At 38.9% G+C, this 24913-nt stretch overlaps 2 protein-coding genes across 3 annotated transcripts in view; one reads left to right on the top strand and one right to left on the bottom strand.

Annotated features, from left to right (window-relative positions):
- The window catches only part of efna3a (ephrin-A3a), a 209600-nt gene that overhangs the window by 50091 nt on the left and 134596 nt on the right, over positions 1 to 24913 (bottom strand). The gene's annotated exons all lie outside the window — the stretch shown is intronic.
- On the top strand, positions 12525 to 15026 carry LOC111191716 (zinc finger BED domain-containing protein 5-like). The gene is made up of 2 exons (XM_049476256.1): positions 12525 to 14273; positions 14374 to 15026. The coding sequence occupies exons 1-2, from the start codon at positions 12749 to 12751 to the stop codon at positions 14703 to 14705; spliced, it is 1857 nt and encodes a 618-aa protein (XP_049332213.1). The 5' UTR covers positions 12525 to 12748; the 3' UTR covers positions 14706 to 15026.

Raw genomic sequence — 24913 nt, 5'->3', positions numbered from 1 at the left:
AAACAGCTAGTGTTACCTCTGCTTGTATTGTCAATTTTTTTTATCCCCACAGAATTCATTTTTTAAAATGTTATTCAGGTGTGGTTACTGTAAAAGGGCTGGGGTGGGACCAATGACTGTATGGGTGGGACCATAGACTGTGTGAGCTCTGTGGAGGCAGCCCTCAGGGGCGGGGTTATTTAAATGAGTAGGCTGTCTCTCCACAGTCTTTCTCCCTCATCTGGTCTCTACTGCGCAGACTCGGGTATCAGGATCGCCAACATGGTGGAAGATTTTGGCTTCATTTTCATTGAATAAATGAAAACGGCGGCACAGCGTTTTTTTTTTTTTACAGTCTCTGATTTAGACCAAAGAATATTCAGGTGTTGGAACGGCCCACTCAAAGTCCTGACCTAAATTTCATTACCATATATTTTCAGATGCACTTCATCCAACCTGACTGAGCTTGAGCAGTTTTATAAAGAAGAATGAGCAAAAATCTTAATTTTTTTTATCATTTTTTTCCACTTAACAATCATGTGCTACTTTGTGTTGTGTAAAGTTTAAGGGGTATGAATAGTTTTGTAAGCCACTGTAGATCTTCATATGAAATTATGATAACACACAAATTATGGCGATGAAGAACACCCCCTCCTCCCCCAACACACACACACACACACACACAGATACACACAACTGACTATGTGTCATTCCAGACCTCTACACACTCTCTACTCTATGAATATTTGATTGGGCTGTAAAAATAGTCACCCTTTTAAAATAAATGTTTGTTCAAACACCCCAGAGCTCACGCAGCCAACCAGAGCGGCAGAGTAATTATTTACACTTCATACACACACCAACAGCTGACACACCCTCACCCCATACCCACTCACACACACACACACACACACACTGACTGACAGACAGACAGACAGAGAGTGTGGTTAGAAGAGGGAAGGTTAGGCTGGGGCAGAGCAGGTCCACACACAGATGCAGCCAGTGGAACATTACACACTGATTAACCTTCTCTCTCCTTTTTTTTTTCTTTGTTGTTTTAACGATCTATAGGCGAGCACAGCTTGATTTGGGGCGTGTCAGTTTGTCTTTGCTATCGTAACAACAGGAAAAGTACACCTTGCTTGGCTCAAAACGTGAAAAAGTCATGTACTAATGATCTTAATTACTAATTAATCATGGGTGTGTTTTGGGAGTAACGTGTCACTTGCCATTACCTTTAAGAACCAGGTGAGCTCTGACTTTGGCAGATGGCTATTTTAACGCTGAAGGACTTCTGCACTTCTTAGCAAAGGAAACTGACCTGTTTGTTCACACTGTGAAAGTGTGGGAGCAGCTCATTAACAGGAACAGTAATGTTATTTTACTGTGTATCCTGTTTACTGTTGATGTAAAAGTTGGGTTTGTGCACTGCTGTGTGTCCTTGTGTGTGTGTGTAACAAGCTAAGCGATGCACCCAGGTAGTTAAGATAGGAATGCACGTCTGACTGGTAACTGTTGTCAAGGTTTTAATCAGTCAGTGGCGCACTTGTGTTTTCCTTTGCCAAGATAGCAATAAACCAGGAATTTACCTGAACACACCTCACTTCCAGACCATCACACCTATTGACATAGATAAAGTTCTGGAAAAAAAATAAGAGACCACTTAAAAATTTCTTTGATTTTACCTAATTGAAAACTTCTGGAATATAATCAAGAGGAAGATGGATTATCACAAGTCATCAAACTGATCAAGCTGAACTGCTTGAATTTTTGGACCAGGAGTGCAGGCATTTGGAATTTGGGAGAAATGTTGTCTGTAGTTTATAGAATAAAACAACAATGTTAATTTTACACAAACATATATCTATAAATAGCAAAATCAGAGAAACTGATTCAGAAACTGAAGTGGTCTCCAGAGCTGTATGTTCGTAAACTCTGATGCTATTTTTAAGGTCACGGCAGAAGATGTAAAAATATACTGTAGGCAGGGTGTAAGATAGCAATAAGCATCACTACACTCCTCGTGCAGCTGGACAGTGGGTGTCACATCACCAACCAACCTCAAAAATCTGCTCCAGTGTTTTGCAACCAGATCTTTATCTGCCATCATCGCAGCATAAATGTCTGATTAGCTACACTTTAGTAGGAACAAAGAGAAAAGCTGTTTACTCAAAACACACTAAGAATAGAAATCAATTGGCAGCTACTGAGAGTCTTCAGTTTTTTTGTTATTGTCTAAGTACAACAAAAAGCATGAAAATTATATAGCCCTTGTAATTGACTGTCCGCTACAGACGCAGTAGATGGAGAATGGGTCGAAAAATGCCACATTTAAACACATATTACAATAATTACAGCTTCCAGCCTGACATCCAAACAGCATCTTCACATAGAACCAGTCAAAAGATGGACATACCTTAAATTCAGTGTTCCATTTTCATTATTGGAAATGTTCTGCATTGTAGCTTAAGAATAAAGTCACCCAAACTATGAAGAAAAACATATACGGAATCATTTAGTAGCACATCTTGATTAGAGGACAGATTTGCACATCTAATTTTCTCAGTCAACTTCATGAGGTAGAGTCACCTGAAATGGCTTTCAGTTAACAGCTGTGCTGAACTTATCAAGAGTTATTTACTAATTAAATGTCTTGGTTGTGAAGCGGTAGAGCTGATATACAGTGAATATCCCTATTTGAGTAAAGTAAAAAATAAAGACTAAGTAAACTAAGTAAAGAAAAAAATGGCTATAAGAAATAATAAACGTTATGATAAAACTGGCTCTCATCAGGACCGCCCCAGGAAAGGAAAAGCAAGAGTTCCCTCTGTTGCACAGGATAAATTCATCAGGGTTACAAGCCTCAGAAACTGCAAGTTAACACTAGCACCCAGATAAGAGTCACTTAAATGCTTCACATTTTGTGGTATTTTGGTTTGGTTAACTTTTCTTTTTTTTTTTTTTTACATTAGTTTATTACATGATTCCTTATGTGTTCCCTCATTGTCTGGATTTAGTATTTATGCAGCATTAATGCAGAAATGTACACTGAAACCCTGGAGCAAGGGTCAACAATTAAGTGTGGCCACGGGCCAGATATATTTTCAAAACCATTACGTGGCGGGCCACAAACAAATGATGTTTTGGAAAATGAAGTGTAATGGGAGGGAGTGCTACAGACTAGTAGCTCTTCAGCCCAAAGGGTTGTTGAACTCAATTGCAGAACAGTTGATCTCAAAGCAGGTGAACCCAATAAGAAAAGAAAAAATAAACAAATAAACTCACCGCTCCTTACGCGGGATCTAATCTGTGTCATCATGGTCGCGGTCCAATACACTACCGCTGCCCCGGCTAGTAAATTGGGACACGACTGGGAAAAAAAACTCCCTTATAAGGAGATAGGGAGCACGAGAACGTGCAGAAAAACGAGAAAAAGGCAGAAAAACTAAGGTCACGCCAAGCAACAGAGAGACAGGGGAGGATGGTAAACAAAAGCTCACCAGAGAAGCATTTTATTTATTTTATTTGTTTTCATTATCGTTCTTCACAGTTTCCCGCGGGCCGCCTATTGCCAACAACTGCCTTAGAGCAACATAAAAATGGGGCAAAATAACACCTGAAACAACGCATCGCTTGGTACCCTCCGTGCCAAAAAGTCTCTTAAGAAATGACAAAAAAGTTGTAAATGCTTTTTTTTATTACTGTTACAACTGTTTTTTTTTTTTTTGTTTTTTTTTGGAAGGTACTGCAAAAAAAATACATATATATTAACAGATAAAATGAATAAGTTTCAATGTATTTTTTGTCCTCTGCCACTAAACTGAAACAAACAACACCTATTTATAAGTATTTAATTATTATAATAAGCTAGTTGTTTAATGTTACTGCAGTAATGCAGACTGTCAAATGCATTCACAGCTTTACAGAGGAAAGAAAAGGCAACGTTGTGAAAAGAAAAAAAAAAGTGAAAGGAACGGAAATTAACCAAAGGGATAACTGCGGGGAGCCCTGAGAAATCATACATTAGTTAATTAGCATAAACTCCCTCTTGTGAAATTTCCGTCTTTTTTCTGAGAGAGTGTGCGTGTGTGTGTGTGTGTGTGTGGGAGTCGAGAGTGAATCCTCGTCTGGCGCACTGTCATCCACCCACACCCTGAGGGAAACCTCCGGCACCATGCTTTCACCAGGAACACAACATTAACATTCAGCTTTAAATCAAGTGACTGCAAACCTAAAGTGACCTTTAATTAGCGCCTTATTTTAAATACACCACACAGAAACACACACTGCCGTAATTACTTCTGCGCTCAGTTACCTGCTGGCATCCACACCGGACCTAATCTACGCCCAGAGCTGTACGCAGACCGTATTAAAAAACACAGGTATCAGACGCAGAAAAATGCTTAGTTAAATGATTTTAAGGCGTGCTGGTATTAACTCTTATTAAAGGTGTGGCTTTTTCTGACATTTCATTTGCTCTTCTCCAATATGAAGCTCGTTTGGAAATGCTGACATTTAGTATTTTCTTTATGTAAATGGTGTGATCTAGCAGGGCAATTTCTCAACATTTTTATGTTTTATGTGTAATAAACTGTACAAATAGAAATACATCTGTTAAAGTAAATAAAGCTAAAAGAAAAACAAGCAAAGAAAGCTCTGATTACACCAGTTATAGTGATAAAGATCTTAATGACTTTCAGGAGTGCTCTCTTTAAAAATAATAATAATGACAATAATAATAATAATAATAATAATAATAATAATAATAATAATAATAATAAGAGTTGGTTTACTTCAGCTCTGATGAGGTCTGAGATTACTCATAATTAAGATTAAAATATAATTATAAATGAATAATCATCAATTAGTGATATTGTTCATGGAGAACAACTGCTGCTATAATGAAAAAACATGTAATGCTAGTTCTCTTGTATTTATTTATTTAATGTAAGGATGCACTGATGTGGGAATTCAGTGTTAATATCGATACTGATATGCACATTTAGAACTTACAGAGAGACTATAAACCTCAGTATAACTTTAGAAATAAATGTAACTAAAATTATATTTTTTAACCAACTAAAAAGAAAGCTTTCTTCTGAGAAATTTGTTTTCATATTTTTTGGTATTGCATTATTACATATTTTGCTGACTTATCTCACATAGACTGGTCATAAGTTTAAACCTTCCTTTTTCAAATAACAGATTAAATAAAACAATAGATCTTGATCGGCCTGATATGATGATTTAAATAAAAAAAATCTCCTGATACCGATTTAATTCTGATTTTGCTATAATAGTTTGCCCCTCATTAAACTCAGATTTATGATGCTTTAGGCACAGTTTAGTATGGCTAGAGATTTCTTAACAAAATCAAAACTGTAACATGTTAAATTATTCTGCTACCACTAGGTGACAGTATAATAGCCTCATAAGAGGACACCAGGCCCTTGTAGAGCAAAAGTTAGTGTTGTGGTCTATAAAACCCAAAATGGGATGTCCACACATGTGGACACCAGGTACAAGGAGGTTAAAGTCGTAAAAATATGAAAAAGGCATGACTGAACCCTATCAACGAATAATAACCATATATCACAAGTTTGATACTTATAGAGACTTTTTTCAATTGATATTTATTAATTTACACAAACTTACAACTTAAATTTCTAAAATAAAGCATTAAAGGAGGCAAAAAAATATCCAAAACCCATAACCATTACTCAAGCTAGGAAATAATTAAAAGAGAATTGAAACACTTTTTAATATTGCTGTATTTGCAGTTGGCATAAACTGGCACATTTATTAAAAATATTTTTTTATGCACTAGATGTGGTTTACGTGTCTATAAAGTGTCTAAATCACTTCTTTTTTTTAAATAATTTTATTTCTAATTTTTCCTATTTTCTCCCAATTTACAAGGCCAATTACCCAACCCACTCATTAGGACTCCCCCTATCACTAGTAATGCCCCAACACACCAGGAGGGTGAAGACTAACACATGCTTCCTCCGATACATGTGAAGTCAGCCACCACTTTTTTTCGAGCTGCTGCTGATGCAGCATTGTCGAACAGCTGCGACTCGGTTCCGATACATCAGCTCACAGATGCACGGTGCTGCGGACATCACCCTTTTAATGCCATCTACCCACCCGGAGGGAGTAGGGCCAATTGTGCTCCCTCTGAGCGCCAGCAGCTTGATTGCAAAGCTGCATGAGTGGGGTTTCGAACCTGCGACCTCCTGCTCACTCTACTAATCACTCTACTAATGTATGCAGATGTATTAGAGGAAAATGATGACAGTAATTATGGTAGTAATGTAGTGTTTATATACTGCCCACCTCCACATACAAGTCCAGTCAATTAATTTAATTCAGGAGTGCTGCCCTTTATAAAGAGGTCTCTTAGTCTGGTAACTAACTGGTGTGTGGAGCTATGCACATTAAAAATGAAATCTCAAGTCAGATTTCTCCCCACCTCTACAAAAACCCTCTTAATAAAGTGAAATCAAATATGAATTTTCTGCTTTTATTGATATTGGGCTATGGGAGTTGCATTAGCAAAGTTTAATAAGCACACTTATTAAATTATAATTTACATAATGCATGTTCTGAATGATCAAAGGGCAATTAGGCTAGAAAAAGGAAAGATCGAATCCTCCGGAGATGGTCTGAGATGGGTTTAGTTTAGGAAGCTCCTGAGACTGCTAATTGGCCAAAAGGTGTAGGCCATAACAAGGCTACGTTTTTAATATCAAAGTTACACTATAATTGGGCACAGCAATGGGATAACCTTTTAATAAATTAAAGGTAGTTTTGGTGAGTCTTTTAGAAGTTGTTGGAGAAACAGTTGAGAAGAACATTCCCTTACTGTGAAGATAAACTATATTGAGTGTCAGTACTGCTATGAACTCTGATACACATACTAAAGACTCCAACTTCCAGCATGCACTTACACCAGACCTCCCCGACTCTGCTAACCATGTGTCGCTTCTGATTGCCCACACCTGGTCCTGTTAGTATATATACCCCTTGTTTTCAATATACCCCTGGTATTGAATCTAGTTTTTAGCTCTTCTACCAAGCATTTCTTTTGTTTATTGCTCTTTTCAAGTCAAGTCAAGTCAAGAGGCTTTTATTGTCATTACATCTGAGTACAGGTACACAGTGTGATGAAATTACGTTCCTCCGGAACCATGGTGCAACATAGAACAACAAGCAATAGACAACATAAAGTGCAGGAGTGACGACAGTGCAACATAAAATTATAAAATTATAAAACTAATTAACAATAAATACAATAAATACAAAAGACGAGACAATTTAAAGACAGGACAATGCAGTACCGATACGGTATAATAAAGTGTATAGTGGGGATAAGGTGCAGAGATGTGTGACATACTGTAACATATAGAACATATATAATCACAGCAGTTACTGAGGTAGAGTTTATAGTTTTTAAGAGTGCAGCAAATAAAGTCATGTCAGCCTCTGTGTGCTGACTGGGTGTGTGTGTGGGTGAAGTTCAGTTCTTTGTGAGTGTAAAGGGGGGGGGGTGTACAGTTTAGTTTTGTGTAAAGGGGGGGGGGGGGGTGTACAGTTTAGTTTTGTGCGAGTGTGTTGGGTGAGTGGTGGGTGGGGTGGGGGGTTCAGTTCTGTCTCTGTGCGTTGAGAAGTCTGACTGCCTGGTGGATGAAGCTGTTGCAGAGTCTAGTAGTGGAGGCTCGGATGCTCCTGTATCTTCTGCCGGACGGCATCAGAGCGAAGAGTCCGTGTGAGGGATGGGTGGGGTCGTCTCAGTGATGGAGGGAAGAGAGACTCCGATGATTTTCTCAGCTGTCCGCACTATCCGCTATAGGGTCTTGCGGTCTGAGGTGTTGCAATTCCCAAACCAGACGGTAATGCAGGTGCTCAGGATGCTTTCTACAGTCCCTCTGTAGAGCATGGTGAGGATGGGGGGTGGGAGATGTGCTTTCCTCAGTCTCCGCAGGAAGTAGAGGCTCTGCTGGGCTTTCTTGGTTATGGAGCTGGTGTTGAGGGACCAGGTGAGGTTCTCTGCAATGTGAACACATTGCAGAGAACATTGCAATTTTGTTACTGACTCTTACTGTTTTTGTATTTTTGCCTTGCCCTTGTACTTATTGTTTACTGTTGCCGACCCTTATTTTTGTCTAGCCCTTTTGCCTGTTTTGGATATCACGTTTATGACCCATTTTGCTTGCTCTCATTCTGGAATGTGAATGTAGCATGAACAGGGCCCTGTGATTTTCATGGTGTATAAGTGTGGGCAGAAACACAGAATTTAGGAATAAAAGTGGAATTGATATATAAACACGGAATATGCACTAAAATATTTGAAAATAAAAACAATAAAATCTGCTATCCTAAAACTGTCAATTTGTTTTTTAAACATCTGTAGTTACTACAAATTCTGAAATGCTTCTGTTTTTTTGTGTACACACAGGCAAGGTATGTGTGTGTGTATCAGTCTTTTTCTGAAAACCAATTGTGATAGTTTTACACCAGATGTAACAGGACACACACACCTTTCAAAAAGTTCTACTTTTGTCTCGTCAGCCCACAGAACATTTTCTGGCAATCAATACTTTTTCACATAGGGCCGGTATTGTTTGGATGGATTTCTGATTTCTTAATAAATGAAATAATCATGTAAAAACTGCATATAATCTGAAAAATACAACTACGACAAAAAAATCTAAAACAAAAGAAATCTGTAAAGGGCAAATACTTTTTCACAGAACTAAAAAAGACAAAGGAATTGTAAAATAAAAAACTAATAAACAGTTATAACTGCCAAATTCAGGGCTCAGCAGTGTCCATGTGGTATATTTTATAGTAATAAAAGTAATAAAAGTAGTTCAACACTACTAGGTGAGACTGATGGTTTAAATAAGCTGAGTGGGAGGAGTTAAGGGTGTGGATCCATCTCCCAAAATGTAGCTAAGGCAATAACTCCTCTAATTGTGGCGATGTCCAAAATGAGAAACTGGTGAAACGAGGTGGATTTATTACATTTCTGCACTTTTATTTATAGTTATAAAATAAGTGATCTGAATTTATCTTTCTATTACTATTTAACTTTCATTTGTTTTTTGTTGTTGCTAAATGTAATTGCAGCAGTTTCAATATAGACAGAAGTGCCATTGTCTTTTGGTTATTGTACAAATAACATCTTAAAAATACAATATCCTTATGGGGGTGAATCTTATACACATGACCAAATGTATCGAACTCACAATCACCTGATTATTAACTTCACCTGTTCCTAGCATTATACACACTGCACTCATACCTAGCCCAATATTATATCTGATTCTGTCCATGTTTTTTAAAACCATTCTTATTGTTTATTCTGTGTATGACCCTTTTTGTATTTCCTCATTTTCTCATTTTTACCTTGCCCTCTGATACTGCCTTTTCGAGTTTTGACCCTGCCTGTTTTTGGCAACGTTTTTTGGATGACCCCTTGGTTTGTTTTGATTCCTAACCCTGCCTGTCCTGGCCCATTCATAATAAAAAACAGACTGAAAATGACACTAAATAATATTTTAGCACATAATGTAAAAAGACTCCCTTTTCGTCACATACTGTATATAGGAGCTTTTTTACTCAAAAGACTGAAATTTACACTTTTGATTTGAAAAGAGGGTGAATTTAAGGCAATAAATTCCATGCCCTCATCATTCAGATTCATTTATTTTAATTAGCTCACAGTCTTTCAGTAAATGTTCTGAAGGTAAAAAATATGATGTGCAGGTGGGGGGAGAATCTTACCCCGGTGGGCCTCATGTTACCCCATGTTAGCGGATTGTCTCTATAGCAGTCCTCGTGTGATTACCTGGCATTACCTGGAATCCAAGAATACCTCTTGCTAATCTTGGAACAATTGGAGCAGTAATTGTCCAAGGCCATGGTTTATTCATTATAATCATTTCAGAGGGACTAAATTAAATTGCTAGCTTTTGAACCCTCAAGGATCACACAATCAGCAGCGCAGTGGAACAGTTGGCAGCCTGCTGAAAGGCTTATTTTCTTCAAGAGGCTTTGCTTCATGAGGGACATTTTTGTGAGTTTTTTTTTTTTCTTTGTACAGTTATGATATTAAATAGCTAATTTTTAAAAAAAAATTTAAAGGCTGTGCTAATATATAATATGTTTTTTAATGAGTTTCTTTTTCTTTGGCGTCTACTGGAATAGTGTGACTTTAGCAGTCGGTGCAACCCTTCCAAATTACGCTCTTCCACTGTTGTTTACAGATGGGCTGGACAACGTAAATAACAATATATTTAAGATATAAGATTTGTAAAATGAGTGTTTTGCAATATCACATCACTGTCTAAGTGTGACTTAATTCCAAAAATAACAGCGTACAGTGCAAATGATGCAGAAGAAACACTGCAATTAATTCTGAGGTCCACAGACTTGCCGGCCATCTTGTTGTTTCAGTTTCTAGAAAAGTGATATAAAAGCTGTTTCTAAATTGGCCATTGGCACCATTCATGCACACAAACACACATACACACACCAGAGCATTTTACAGTTGTGTCTTTCATTATGTTGTATCTTTTATCATCACTCTGTTAAGCATTTTGAGTAGAGATGCATCGATAAAATTTTTGAGCCATGTCATCTGCTGGTGTTGGTTCACTGTGTTTTATCAAGTCTAAAGTCAGTAGGGGTGTCACGATTTCGATATTTTATCGAAATCGATCGGAATTATGTCATGGTTTGAGCATCGAAGTCAAAAAGATGATCTATGATCCTCCCTCTAAGCTACGTAAATGGCGCAGCACACTGTAACCGATGCCGTGGACATTGTGACAGCTCAAAGAGCAGACCTTTCTCCAGAGAATGTGGACATTCTCATCTTCTTAAAGAAAAACTTTAAAATATAAAAATAATAATTGTTTTGTCTAGCCTCAAATATAATAATAGTTTTGGTACCTTAAGGATCATCTTTCTCTCAGATAAAGTTAATAATATATCTTTATTAAAAAACTTGTCATTCTCAGGGACCGAAAAAGTCTTAAAGTCTTATTTTTCATGTTTAACTGTTATAGTAGGATAGAGTTTAGTTTGTTAAGGCTCTAATTGTTCAATTAGTTTGTACATGACTGTTCCTGGATTTTTTTTATTATTTATTTTATGTTGCACACTGCTGTTTTAATAGTGCACACTGCTGCTACCCAAAAAAAGTTACGTCTTTCTCCCTCCTCTGGTCTCTACTGCGCAGACTCAGGTATCAGGATCGCCAACATGGAGGAAGATTTTGGCTTCATTTTCTTTGAATGATGGGAACGGTGACACGGTTTCCATCTTTTTTTCAAGTCTCTGGGATAAAATGTTGTAAAGAGGCTTCTCTCCTACTGTCATCATAGGAGGATGAGGCTCCATCTTTTGGCTCTTGTTTGGTGCTTTAATAAGAACAAAAACAACAGCATTACTTTAACTGCTCAAACTACAAATATTTTTCCTAAACTTATTAAGAGAGAGAGAGAGAGATAGAGGCCATGCGCAAAAAAGAGACAGGGCGCATGCAAGAGAAACAGGGTGTGCAGCAGAGAGAGAGAGAGAGGGTGCGCGTGAGTCTCCTATAGGCTGTACCGTGAATTCTGCGTGCGTTTACGTGAACCAAACCGTGACCCCTGTAACATGAGGCTTTGCAAAGAATACATGTACCGTTTTTAAAGGTAAACCTAGTTTTTAATCATTTCTTTGTCATCTGTAGTTTGATTTTTGGTAGATTTTTCTTTGATATCGAAAATCAGATTGTAAAACAATCGAAGATTGATATTTTTTTAGGCCATTATCACCCAGCACTACTTCACCCAACATCTAGCAGCGTAAGCCAGTGTGCTTGTATTTATTATCAATGCCTCCTACAGAGCATTACCTGTGCAACAACCCCCAAGAAATGCAGCTCCTGTTCTCCCAGCCCAAACAGTCGCAACGACACAAAGACCATGACAGTGCAAAGTTCCGCTCACAGGAAAGATGCTTGTCTGCTTGGCCAAGCTATAAATATAAGTCATTAAAAGCTGCAGAGCGTGCAGTTTTAAAATCCGTTCCGCAGATTTCTAAATGTAAGCACTTTTGTGGCCGCTGTAGTGGTAAAGAAAACATTTAGAATGGCATCATTTGTATGAGAGCGCTGGAATATTTCATTGGACACTGGTGGGCCTCGGAGGCAGAATGAGCTGAGATTCACTACGGTGGGTGATGAATTATGCATGAATGTTGTGTTTTTTGGAGAATGCTTTATTTCTATTCACCCGTTTCTCTATTTCACCTTTCGAGCAGCAAAACACTCTGCCAAAAATGTTCGACTGGTGCAGCACAGCTCAAAGTGTGCTAGTCAGGCCTGTCTCAAGGTAGTTGCAGAGCCCAAGGCGAATCAACCCTACACCGTCCCAGCGGACTGTTAGAAATAAATATAGAAAATCAGAAAGACTATATATCTCACACCATGCAGCTGCATGAGAGCCTCCACACGGCACTCTTCGGTTCTTCTTCAGAACCCATACAGCAGCGTTTCTCAAAGTGTGGGGCGCGCCCCACTAGTGGGTCGCGTGGGTATTGCAGGTGGGGCGCAGGGAATCGGGAGAAATAAACCTTTTTAAACTTGTCCTTTAAATGCCTTTTTGTTTTGCCAATAAAAGGGGCGAGGGCGCGGCGGGCATAAGCCCCGGATGTTTAAAATGTCGGCGGAACAACGTAAACAGTACAACAGAGCAGTAGAGGTGTGTACAAAATGGACAAATTTGTTACAAGGACCACAAAAGTTGGCGAGTCCGCGCCAACAGAGAAACAGAAGACAGACGGGCCAAATCAATCGAAATGCCAACCAAAAAGAAGGTATGATGAGGCATATCTTGCTTTTGGATTCACTGTAGCTGAGGTGGGAGATGAGGAGCGACCCATGTGTGTTCTGTGTCTTAGACAATTGGCAGCAGACAGTATGAGACCTAACAAATTGCGCAGACACTTGGAGACCTCACACCCAGCTCACGCTGATAAGCCCATCAATTTTTTTCAACGAAAACTCGCAGAATACCGTCAGCAGGAAAAGCGAATGGTGAAAGCTGCGTCAGTGAATAGTAAAGCACAAATGGCATCTTACAGAGTTGCATATAGAGTCGCCCAGTGCAAAAAACCACACACAATAGCTGAGCAACTTATTCTCCCCGCTGCTGTTGACATGGTGTCAGTTATGCTGGATGAGATAAGCGCTGCAAAGTTGAAAACAATCCCCCTGTCAAACGACACAATTGCGAGGCGTATTTGCGACATTTCCAATGATCTTGAAGCACAACTCATTGACAAACTGAAAGAAAATCGTTTTGCAATACAAGTGGACGAAGCCACAGACAGCAGTAAAAACTGTTTGTTCATTTCGTATGTCCGCTTTGTAAATTCGGAGTCACTGACAATGAGCGAGGATTTGCTCTTTTGCAAATCCGTGCAAACAAGAGCCACGGCTGAGGAGCTTTTCAAGATTATGGACAGCTACTTCACAGAACATGAGCTGAAATGGGAAAACTGTGTGGGCTTTTGCTCTGATGGTGCACAAACTATGGCAGGGAAAAGGAAAGGACTCCAGGCATTAGTCAAAAGGGCTGCACCAGACGCGCAGTGGACGCACTGCATCATCCATAGGGAAGCGCTGGCTTCCAGGCAGCTCAGCCCCGAACTAAACGAGGTTTTGACAGCAGTTGTGGATGTGGTCAATTTCATCAAAACGCGACCTCTGAAAGCGCGACTGTTCTCCGCTCTATGTGAGGAGATGGGCGCTGATCATACAGCTGTGCTATTTCACAGCGAAGCAAGGTGGCTCTCCCGAGGAAAAGTGTTGTCGCGCGTCTTTGAGCTCAGAACGGAGATTCGGGTGTTTTTGGAAGAAGAGCGCATGTATGAAGCAGCGGGCAAATTTGGTGATCAACCATTTCTAATGAAACTGGCTTATCTCAGCGATGTATTTGCAAAGCTGAATGAATTAAATCTTCAGCTTCAAGGCAGAGACAAGCACCTACCTCACCTTGCAGACAAGATAACTGCATTCATCCGAAAGCTCGAAGTGTGGGGCAGGCGCCTCGACCAAGGAAATACTGATGTCTTTGAGAATCTGACTGAAGTTGCTGAAACCGTTGATTCTGGAGCCACCACAGTGATTCCATGCATACAACAGCACATCAGTGCATTGAGAGGATTGTTTCAAAAATACTTTCCAAATAGTGCTGCTCAGTATGACTGGATTGTGGACCCGTTTAATGCAGCAGGTAGGTGTTTTGATAATTTTATATATTGTAGGCTACATATTATATGCTGCACCTACTAGGACTTGCAATGACAACTTAAGTATTTTATTTCTTTCTGCAGCACCAGCTGAGTTTAGCTCTGCCACAGAGGAACAACTGATTGAGCTGACCTCTGACTCCACCCTGAGACTAAGATTTACATCTGAGCCTCTCAGTCACTTCTGGCTTGAAGTGGAAAGGGAGTATCCACTCGTTGGGCAGAGAGCTGTGGACATTCTTCTTCCCTTTGCCACATCCTATCTCTGTGAGATTGGCTTTTCAGCTGTTACTTCACTGAAAACAAAGTACAGGTCTCAGCTTAATGTTGCACATGACTTGAGAGTGGCAGTATCAAGCATGCAACCCCGTTTTGAAAAGATGTGTAGTGCAAAACAGGCTCACTGCAGTCACTGATGCTGTGATAAGGCATAGTCATTCGTCATTTTTTGTCACTTTGTTCTGCCTTTGCTCTTTTTTTGCACAGATTGAAAATGAAGAAACTAAACCATAATTTAGTCATTGGTCATATTCATTTGTTGTTTTTTGTCATTTTGTTCTGCCTTTGCTCTGCACATATTGAAATTGGATAAATTAACCAAAACTTAGTAGGCCAATTTTCTGTATTTTTTTTTTTATTTTGAACATTGATGTTAATATTTTAGAGTGTTATAATGTTAACCTTCTGCTTAAGAGACAAATTGATGTTACTTAATAAATTAATTGTAAAATTTAAAACTTGCATTAGTATTTTATTACCATTTTGTTGGAGCGATATGGGACAGGTGGGGCGCAGAATTTCCCCTTCTTCTGAGGTGGGGAATGATAGAAAAAGTTTGAGAACCACTGCCATACAGTAATTGATCATGGCTTCAGCTACACATCATATCATCTAGCTGAAGTCATATTTAATAATTAAAAAAATTTTAAATAACGTCTGAACTTCCACTCATCCGTTGCATGACAGGATTAATTCTGGTTGTCTTTGCGGTAGCTTATTAACTCACAGTGATTAATTACTGAGATACAGCGTTCACACTCGTGACACGTCTTCTAGCAACCTGTAATGAATCTTTGCTATGTGTGTGTGTGTGTGTGTGCTGTAGCAGTCACAAGTTTTAACACACTTTCTTATTGTTTTGTTTTATTATTTTTTAATATTTTTTATAGCTGTAGATTAATATTTAAGACATCAAAACTAGGAAGAAACACTAGGGGTCCTATTTTACACCTCGTGCAATGGAGGTTGTGATGCTCATTGCTACCGTAGACCCCGCCGACCTGCACCTGCATCTTTGAATAGCAAAGGTGTTTGTGAATATATCTACGCTGATGGGCGTGGTGGTCTGGAAATGAGGTGTGTTGAGGTACATTTCTGGCATATTGCTATCTTGTCAACACAGTGCACCAAACACTCAACGCACCAGCAGTGCACAAACCCAACTTTTACATAAACAGAATAAAATAACATTGCTGTTCCCATAAATGACCTGCTCAAACACCTTTACAGCATGAACACACAGGTCAGTTTCCTCTGCTGAGAAGTGGAGAAGCACTGCGCCGTTAAAATACCAATCCGACAAGGTCAGAGCTCACCTGGCTTGTGGCAAGTGAAACACTAATTAGCTTTATTTTACGTTTTGCTCAAAACACTCCCATGATTAATGGATACATGAATTTTGTTCGTTTTAAGCCACGAGTCAGCGTTAATCGATCAATTTTGTTTAATCGAGTGACTCAAATTATTTGAGTAATCGTTTCACCCCTACTGTTGTATAAATTGATATTTTGTATAATACGGTGAACATGCAATTATTGTAACAGCAAGGTTTCCTGCAGCAGTATGTAGGTAAGGTGGTCACCTTAACAACAATCAAACAGGAAATGATGCATCACAAGCACCGTCATGTAACCCTTGTGAGTCACAATTACCGCCACACACACATCACCCACCCACATCAACAAAACACTGTGTAGTGTGGATTCAAATGTTTTTTATGTGTTTGTATTTTAACAATGCATGACACTGTGTGTTCGTCTTTCTATTTTTTAACACCTTTTGTTTACTACATAATTCTATTCCATGTTCCTTCATAGTTGTGATATCTTCAGTATTAAATTATAATGCAGAAAATAATACACATAAAGAAAACCCACTGAAATAAAAGGTGTCTCCAAAAAAGAGTAAAGTGTGTTTTATGACTGCTCTGACGTTACTGCTTTAAGAGCTTTGGGTGCACGGCTGGATAAAAAGTGTCTGCTGCTGGTTTCTGTCTGCTGGGAATTCTGCTCTTAGCTGCCTATGGATAGAACAGGCTGTATTTTTTTAGGTGCTTTGTGCCATAAGTGTCTGAATAATAAAGTATGTAGAGCACCAGCATCCCTTTCCCAACACTTCTGTCAGAAAGCACAGACTACTGCTTCTCCTCAAATTGTTTAAATTAAGCTTAATTAAATGTTTGTTAAATAATTTAGTTTGCTAAAACATTATTGAATCATTTAAAGCGGCTTGAATTAAGGATATAGTGGAAAATTTGTTAACTTATTACTAAATGTATAAAAATGTACAGTGGTATTTTTATTTTCTGCATGTTTTTCAGTCTTAAGTGTTTCAGAGCATCAAACTAATTTAGATATTAGTCAAAGACAACACAAGTGAACACAAAATGCCCATTTTTAAAGGAAGGTTTTTTTTTATATTAGGGAAGAAAAAAACTCCGAAGCTACATGGCCCTGCAGTTAGCTTAGATTTTAAATATTTTGTCTAACAGTGAGTTTTCAGTGAAGTATCTCCAGCACTAAGGCTGGGTGCAGCAGCATTAGCATTAGCCGCTAACCGCAATGCTAGCAGGACGTAAATGCTGCCTGAGAGCACTAGAATGGGGAGCCCTAAGTGTTCTGGTAGCCCAGTTTTAGCGCCCTGTTTTAACATGGAAAACACAGAGAGCTAGCACTGCGGTTAGCAGCTAATGCTAATGCTAACGCTGCTGCTGTACCCAGCCTTAGTGCTGGAGAAACTTCACTGACAACTCAGCCTTATAACACTGTACTTCAGCAGAGTGGCTTTACTGACTGGTAGAATTCATAAATAACAGGGATTATGTACATAAAGGCACACTGTCGATTTTATGGGAAAATGAAAGGATTTTAGGTGCACTTAAACTCTGAAAAATACGGTAGCAGTAACAATGCTTTCATCCTCTGAAGCATATCATTCTAATCATTTTCAACATTCAACACTTCTACTGTTAATAAAAGAAGTGAAAGTGTTTCTCTGCTTCTTAAGTGCCTTCAGTGTTCACTTCTCTCATCAAGCAAGTGGCACTTCTGCTCTTTTAATTATTTCTACAATAAATGATCTGACTGATAATAAGTCTCTTGTTGTTTGGGCCGTTTCCAGACGATCAGCATGCTGATTAGAACTCAGCCGGCTCTGCTAAGTGGTCCACAAGTATGTGACGCTGCTCTTCAGCGCTGGGGCTCACAGCGTGCTCCAGCTTAGTGTTTTCCTCAACTAAATACACCTAATTCAACTCATCAGCTCAGCACATCACGGGGTAAATTAGTTGTGTTGAGCAGGTCAAACGCTGTGCAGTGCGGTGGACCTGTTGAACTCCAGCATGATGCTGTTTGTGTACAATCAAAGAGGAAATTGCTTTCCATTTAGCTTCATTCTTTACACTACAGATTTTTAAAAAGCAGTCAGATTTAGAGAACTCAGTGGTGACTAAGGGCACTACACCACGCAAAATCCACAGCACAGAAAAATCACATCTTAAATAAGCTAATGCATATTAATTACCACTACACAGTAGTGGTGCAGGAAATCGATTCGAGCTTAAAAAGCTCCACGGTACAGTTAAAAAGTTCAAATCTACCTGATGTAAAACAAACCAAAACATGAAGATCTGTATTTTCTGGCTATTTTCTAGTAAGGTAAATACTGATCTGTGCAATGTTCACATACTTTTAGCTCTCTCAAACATGTTGCTGCATGCTAAAATCTAGTGTAGTGTCTTCTCTGCTTGTTACATAATTATATAATAATATTACGTTCCACTCTTGACCTTGTGGCTGTGTTACATTGATGAGTGTTTTCCAGTTTTAACAATGTCTTCCTTTTAGAAATGAATTCAGGATTAGTTAACCATGCTAGAAATTAGCCATTCATTATTGTGCCACTGTCACTATGATGCAAAAAGATTCAATACAGTAAGGAACCTAAGTTTATTGTTTTAAATAAATGTCCTATTTGTTTACATTGTCCTTTCATCTTTTTATCTTCTCGCATAATTTAAACAAAATTTATAGGCCATTTAAATTGAAAAATTGTTCTAGAATCGAAAATCGTTTCTAAATCGAATCATGGAACCAAAAATCGGAATCAAATCGAATTGAATTAACAGACACTGAGAGATTCGCACCCCTACTACACAATGCTCCAAAATCCAATAGAAAGCAACCATTACTTACAGCAGCATAATCTTTCTGTGAATATGAATTCTATAAGAATAATTACGAATAATGTAAAACATATTTCAGAATATTTTTTCTAAATTAGAAATATTGAAGTATTGAACTCAGGTTACTTTTTCAAAGTTGTAAATACGTTTTTTTTTTTTTTTTTTGCACAGTGCATAAGAGGCTAATCAAGAAGTGTGGCTCTGAAAGTCTTTGGCTGGTCTCCTAAGCACACTGTAAGCAGGGTAATTTTAGACTGAAACAGTCTAATTTGGGGTAATAGGTAGCCCGCAGGTTCGTAGGTCCCTTACTCACTAATACAGCCGAATTGCTGCTGTGTTCCAATTTTCTGACCTGGCCCCTTCCAACCACTCTATCAGATCATGTGACAAAGCCCACTGCACCGATTCTACAGCCTATAATCCTGACTTTAGCTCTTGGAGGTCAGTTTTGCTCGGATCACTTATTGTTCATATGAATTACTTAAAATGGATGGATCTGGCGCAACTTCACTGCGCAACAGTGCAAAAGTGCCTGGCAACAAAATAATTGTTCAAAAATAAAATAAAAAAATCAGCAGCACTTGTAGACTGGAGAATTTCAGATTTATTAGGAATATGAAAAACTACCAACACATTTTGGCACTCTGTAATTTTTTTGTATTTCTAATAAATCGCTGTTTTTTTCCTATTTTTGATCAATTATTTTGTTGCCAGGCACCTCACTGTGCCGTGAAGTTGCACCAAATCCATCTTTTTTTAGGTAATGATCATTAGCTAAAGTGTTTCGATTATATTGGCCACAAACACTTCTTTACCTGAGCCATGTTCATGTTCATGTAAGAACAAGAAAACCGGATCACTATTAATATGGCTGCACAACAGCACCATAAGTGCTCTGTCTTCATCGCATCATGTTAAAAGGTCATTTCTGCACTGCTGCTGTTATCATAACGTAACATGCACCCATGTGTTAACTTACATTGTTATTTAGCATTTTTATTTACTCTGTTTACTTTACTGGTCTAAACAAGTTAAAGAATAGCTCAACTAACATCATGGCCTGTTGCTTTCATTATTTTTCTTGCACTAAAGTGATGCAAAAAATAAATAAATAAATAAGTCCTAATAAAATCCCCCCTAATAAAAAATCTCTGACAGTGATTACTTTAACCATATACCGTATTCTTCGCACTATAAGGCGCACTTAAAAATATTTTAATTTCCCCAAAAGCAGCAATTTTAGCATTAGCTGCTAACCGTGCTAAGCGATAGCTCTTTTGCCGTTCAGAGGTAAGTATATCAGCATTAGCATTAGCTGCTAATCACTCTAAGCGCTAGTTAGTTCTTCTACTGTTCAGAGGTGAGTATTATCAGACTGAAGCCTGCTTGTTTACCGTGTTAAAACAAGCTACGCGGGACAAATCGCTAGCTTATATCGCCCTGGCTTACCGGAACACTCAGAGTTCCACACTGTATCGCTATCGGGCTGCATTTACTAGAACTAGCGGTTAGCCTCTTCTGCTAATGCTGCTGCACCCAGCCTTAGTGGAAATCTGGAATACTAAGCTTACTGAAAGTAAACACAAAAGCTTTACTCACCCAACTAAACAGCTTTCACAAGAGAAATCTGTGTAGATTAACATCCAACACTCGTTTGACTTCAAAATAAAGTGTTTTTTTTAGCTTAGCTTAGCTTTTTGTTACCCCCCAACCACCACCCAGTGGCAAGACCTGCTGAATTAGAAGGAAAATATGGCGACACCCCTGTTCCTTACTAGTGTTGCTTTATGCGCCTTACAATCTGATGCGCCTTATGTATGAAAATGGACCAGAAAATAGGCGTTCACTGATGGTGCGCCTTATAGTCCGGTGCGCCTTATAGTATGAAAAATACATACAAACACAGTATGCAACTCCCAACTATAGACCTGTTTAATAAATACTGTACCAATACAAAATATACCAAAAGGAAGACTCTGCACTGAGCTGGATCAGGCAGCAGCAGCAATGAAGCTAAACCAACTGTACCTAAAACACCAGCTAAGCTTCTTTTACAGCCTGCTAAGACCCCACTGTTAGAAGTCCACCCTCACTTGTGGATTTATTCTGACACCTGTCAAACAGCAGGCTGGGTTCCTGAACAGGTAGAGGTTCAATACATGAGAGCACAAAAGCATCAAAAGTGGATCAAACTTGACATTTTATTACGAGGAGAGGGATATGCTCTCTGCTCCAGTGCTGCATGAGAATGATACAGTTGTGGTCAAAAGTTTACATACACTTGTAAAAAAACATAATGTTATGGCTGTCTTGAGTTTTCAATAAGTTCTACAACTGTTATTTTTCTGTGATAGAGTGATCGGAACACATACATGTTTGTCACAAAAAACAGTCATAAAATTTGGTTCTTTCATAAATTTATTATGGGTCTGCTGAAAATGTCACCAAATCTGCTGGGTCAAAAATATACATACAGCAACATTAGTATTTGGTTACATGTCCCTTGGCCATTTTCACGGCAACTAGGCGCTTTTGGTAGCCATCCACAAGCTCCTGGCAAGCTTCAGGTCGAATGTTTGACCACTCTTCTTGACAGAATTGGTGCAGTTCAGCTAAATGTGATGGTTTTCTTGCATGAACCCGTTTCTTTAGCACTGTCCACATGTTCTCAATGGGGTTTAAGTCAGGACTTTGGGAAGGCCATTCTAAAACCTAAATTCTAGCCTGGTTTAGCCATTCCTTTACCACTTTTGATGTGTGTGTTTGGGTCATTGTCTTGTTGGAACACCCAACTGCGCCCAAGACCCAACCTTCGGGCTGATGGTTTTAAGTTTTCCTGCAGAATTTGGAGGTAATCCTCCTTCTTCATTATCCCATTTACTTTCTGCAAAGAACCAGTTCCACTGGCAGCAAAACATCCCCAGAGCATAATACTACCACCACCATGCTTGACAGTAGGCATGGTGTTCCTGGGATTAAAGGCCTCACCTTTTCTCCTCCAAACATATTGCTGGGTGTTGTGGCCAAACAGCTCAATTTTTGTTTCGTCTGACCAGAGAACTTTCCTCCAGAAGGTTTTATCTTTGTCCATGTGATCAGCAGCAAACTTCAGCCGAGTCTTAAGGTGCCTTTTCTGGAGCAAGGGCTTCTTTCTTGCACGGCAGCCTCTCAGTCCATGGCGATGTAAAACACGCTTGACTGTGGAGACTGACACCTGTGTTCCATCAGCTTCCAAATCCTTGCAGACCTGCTTCTTGATGATTCTTGGTTGACTCTTGACCATCCTGACCAATCTCCTCTCGGCAGCATGTGATAGCTTGCGTTTTCTTCCTGATCGTGGCAGTGACACAACTGTTCCATGCACTTTATACTTGCGTATAATTGTCTGCACAGTTGCTCTTGGGACCTGTAGCTGCTTTGAAATGGCTCCAAGTGACTTCCCTGACTTGTTCAAGTCAATAATTCGCTTTTGCAGATCCACACTGAGTTCCTTTGACTTTCCCATTGTAGCTTTTGTAGCTGAGTCTAATCACTGGGTCAAATGAGCCCTATTTAAATGGGCTCATGAGAAGTCAACAGCTGTAGTCAATCAGAATCACTTACAAGAAGTGAAGAGGCCATGACATGAAGCTAATTTGATTGACACAACTCGCTACATCACCAAAATTGACAAATTTTGTTGCTGTATGTATATTTTTGACCCAGCAGATTTGGTGACATTTTCAGCAGACCCATAATAAATTTATGAAAGAACCAAATTTTATGACTGTTTTTTCTGACAAACATGTATGTGTTCCGATCACTCTATCACAGAAAAATAAGAGTTGTAGAACTTATTGAAAACTCAAGACAGCCATAACATTATGTTTTTTTACAAGTGTATGTAAACTTTTGACCACAACTGTATGTACCGGCTTGCTTATGTTTGCAGACAGGACGTGTCGATACGAGGATATGAGTTAGAAGCTGTTTACCTGCAGTATTGGACAGTGAGGAATCTAACAAGGATTACAGCATCCAGTGCAGAAGCATTTCTGGACCACGCAATGGCCTAGGAGTGCTTTAACAAACACAAACATGCACGGCCTAGCAGAACGTGAAGGTTCGCACGACGCGGGGGCTTTAGCGTGGCTGTCAAAATTAGAAATACGCTGCCTGATCAAATGGGGCTGTCAAAATATTCATCTGTCCAAGGCACATGCCCTGCTCTCTGTCTGGCAGGTGCTGTACTTTGACGTTAACTCTGGCTAGAACTACTTGTACCCGACATTTTAAGACTTTTGAAGACTTAGGACTAAGGTTTTGTATATTATGGTCTGCTCTCGGGCAGAGAACGTGCAAGGACAGCCTGATCTGGCCATGTCGACACAATGAAAATGTCAGATTAGGGCCCAATCCCATTTCTCTTTTGTACCCCTACACCTTGTTTTCGAGTAAAACCTTCAACTTGGAACAGAGTTAACTATAAGAGGAAGGGTGAAATTCTCCCTCTAAGAATTGTGACAACCATCAAGCACCCGATACTTGATTTTCTGGTCTATTTTCATACATAAGGCGCACTGGATTTTAAGGCGCATTATGCGACACTAGTAAGGAACAGGGGTGTTGCATGTTTTTTCTTCTAATTAAGCAGGTCTCATCGCTGGGTGATGGTGGGGGGTAACTAAGTTAAGTAAAGTAAAAGTTAAGCCAAAGTAAAAAAAAAAAAAAAAAAAAATGTAATTCTTAACAAAAAAATAAAATAAAATAAAATTATATATATATATATATATATATATATATATATATCCTGAAAACTGTTTATTTACAGTAAGTTTAGATTTCCAGATTTCCACTAAGGCTGGGTGCAGCATTAGCATTGGTGGCTTACTGCTAGCATCCCAACAGCTCTACACTGAGGAACCCTGAGTGTTCTGGTAAGCCAAGGCAATACCAGGTGGAGGATTGTGCAAGCTGTCTAACATCCACCAGCTCTGTGGTGTCATCTTGGAGGATTGGAAGCTGATTCCAGAAGCAACTTGTGCAGTTCTGGTAAATTTTATGTTCAAGTGCTAGATAAGGCAGTGCTAGATAATAATGGTGCTCACAAAAAATATTGATACTCACAAAAAATATTAGGGCTGCAACGATTAGTTGATATAATTGACAATGTCGTTTTTTTATTTTTTATTTGTTGACTACAAATTTCATTGTCGACTAATCGTTTATTTGTAACAGTACTGCATTAAACAAAGTGCTGAAAACAAGAGCGCAATGGGAGATGGGTAAATGGTTTGCTCACACAGTTTACACTCAACTTAGTTTGTGTCTCCAAAAGTGCCCAAAACACAACAGATTACATATTTACTTACTAAATATCAGTACTTTCCATGTTTGAACAACATTCAGATATTTAGATGCCATTTAAATCTCATGTTCTGCTATTTCTATTGTTTTAAGAGATTAAAAAAAATAATAATAATCGCCAGATTAGTCGACTAACAAAATGATCATTAGTTGCAGACCTAAAAAATATTGGCACAATTTGGACATTTTCACTGTGAAGTGTACTGTTTTGTGTGGATTTGCACAATCAATCCACAGGTGTATACAGGTGTTAAAACAGCCTTAAAGGATATTTTAAAAGAGAACTAAATTAGTAAATGTGTGAGTGTGTAAAGAACATTAAATCCACATAATGTAAAGAAAAGCGTCCAACATGTAGCTGCTAAAAAACTAATTAGTAACTCTTATAATGTGCTTTATTAGTGAATTAAGTGAAGTATTGGTCCACATTCAATGCTTTTGGTGTTTAATGGGTTAAACCTAATATACAATTTTTTTTTTCTACCCAATTTACACTTACAATTACTTAACCCACTCATTAGAACTCCCCCTATCACTACTGATGCCCCAACACACCAGGAGCATGAAGACTAGCACATGCCTCCTCCAATACATGTGAAGCCAGCCTCCGCTTCATTTCAAACTTCTGCATTGTCAAAATGCAGCATTGTCAAGTAGCATCATCACAGTGCACTCGGAGGAAAGCGCAGCAACTCGGTTCCGATACATCAGCTCACAGACGCCCTGTGCTGTAGACATCACCCTTGAAGTAATGTGGGGAGAGAAAGTGCCATCTACCCACCCAAAGTGAGCAAGGCCAATTGTGCTCTCTCAGGG

Source organism: Astyanax mexicanus, chromosome 3 (genome assembly GCF_023375975.1).
Source record: "Astyanax mexicanus isolate ESR-SI-001 chromosome 3, AstMex3_surface, whole genome shotgun sequence".
In the NCBI taxonomy this organism is placed as follows: domain Eukaryota; kingdom Metazoa; phylum Chordata; class Actinopteri; order Characiformes; family Acestrorhamphidae; genus Astyanax; species Astyanax mexicanus.
Note: the sequence above shows the minus strand (reverse complement) of the source record. Positions and strands in the feature narration are given on the sequence as shown.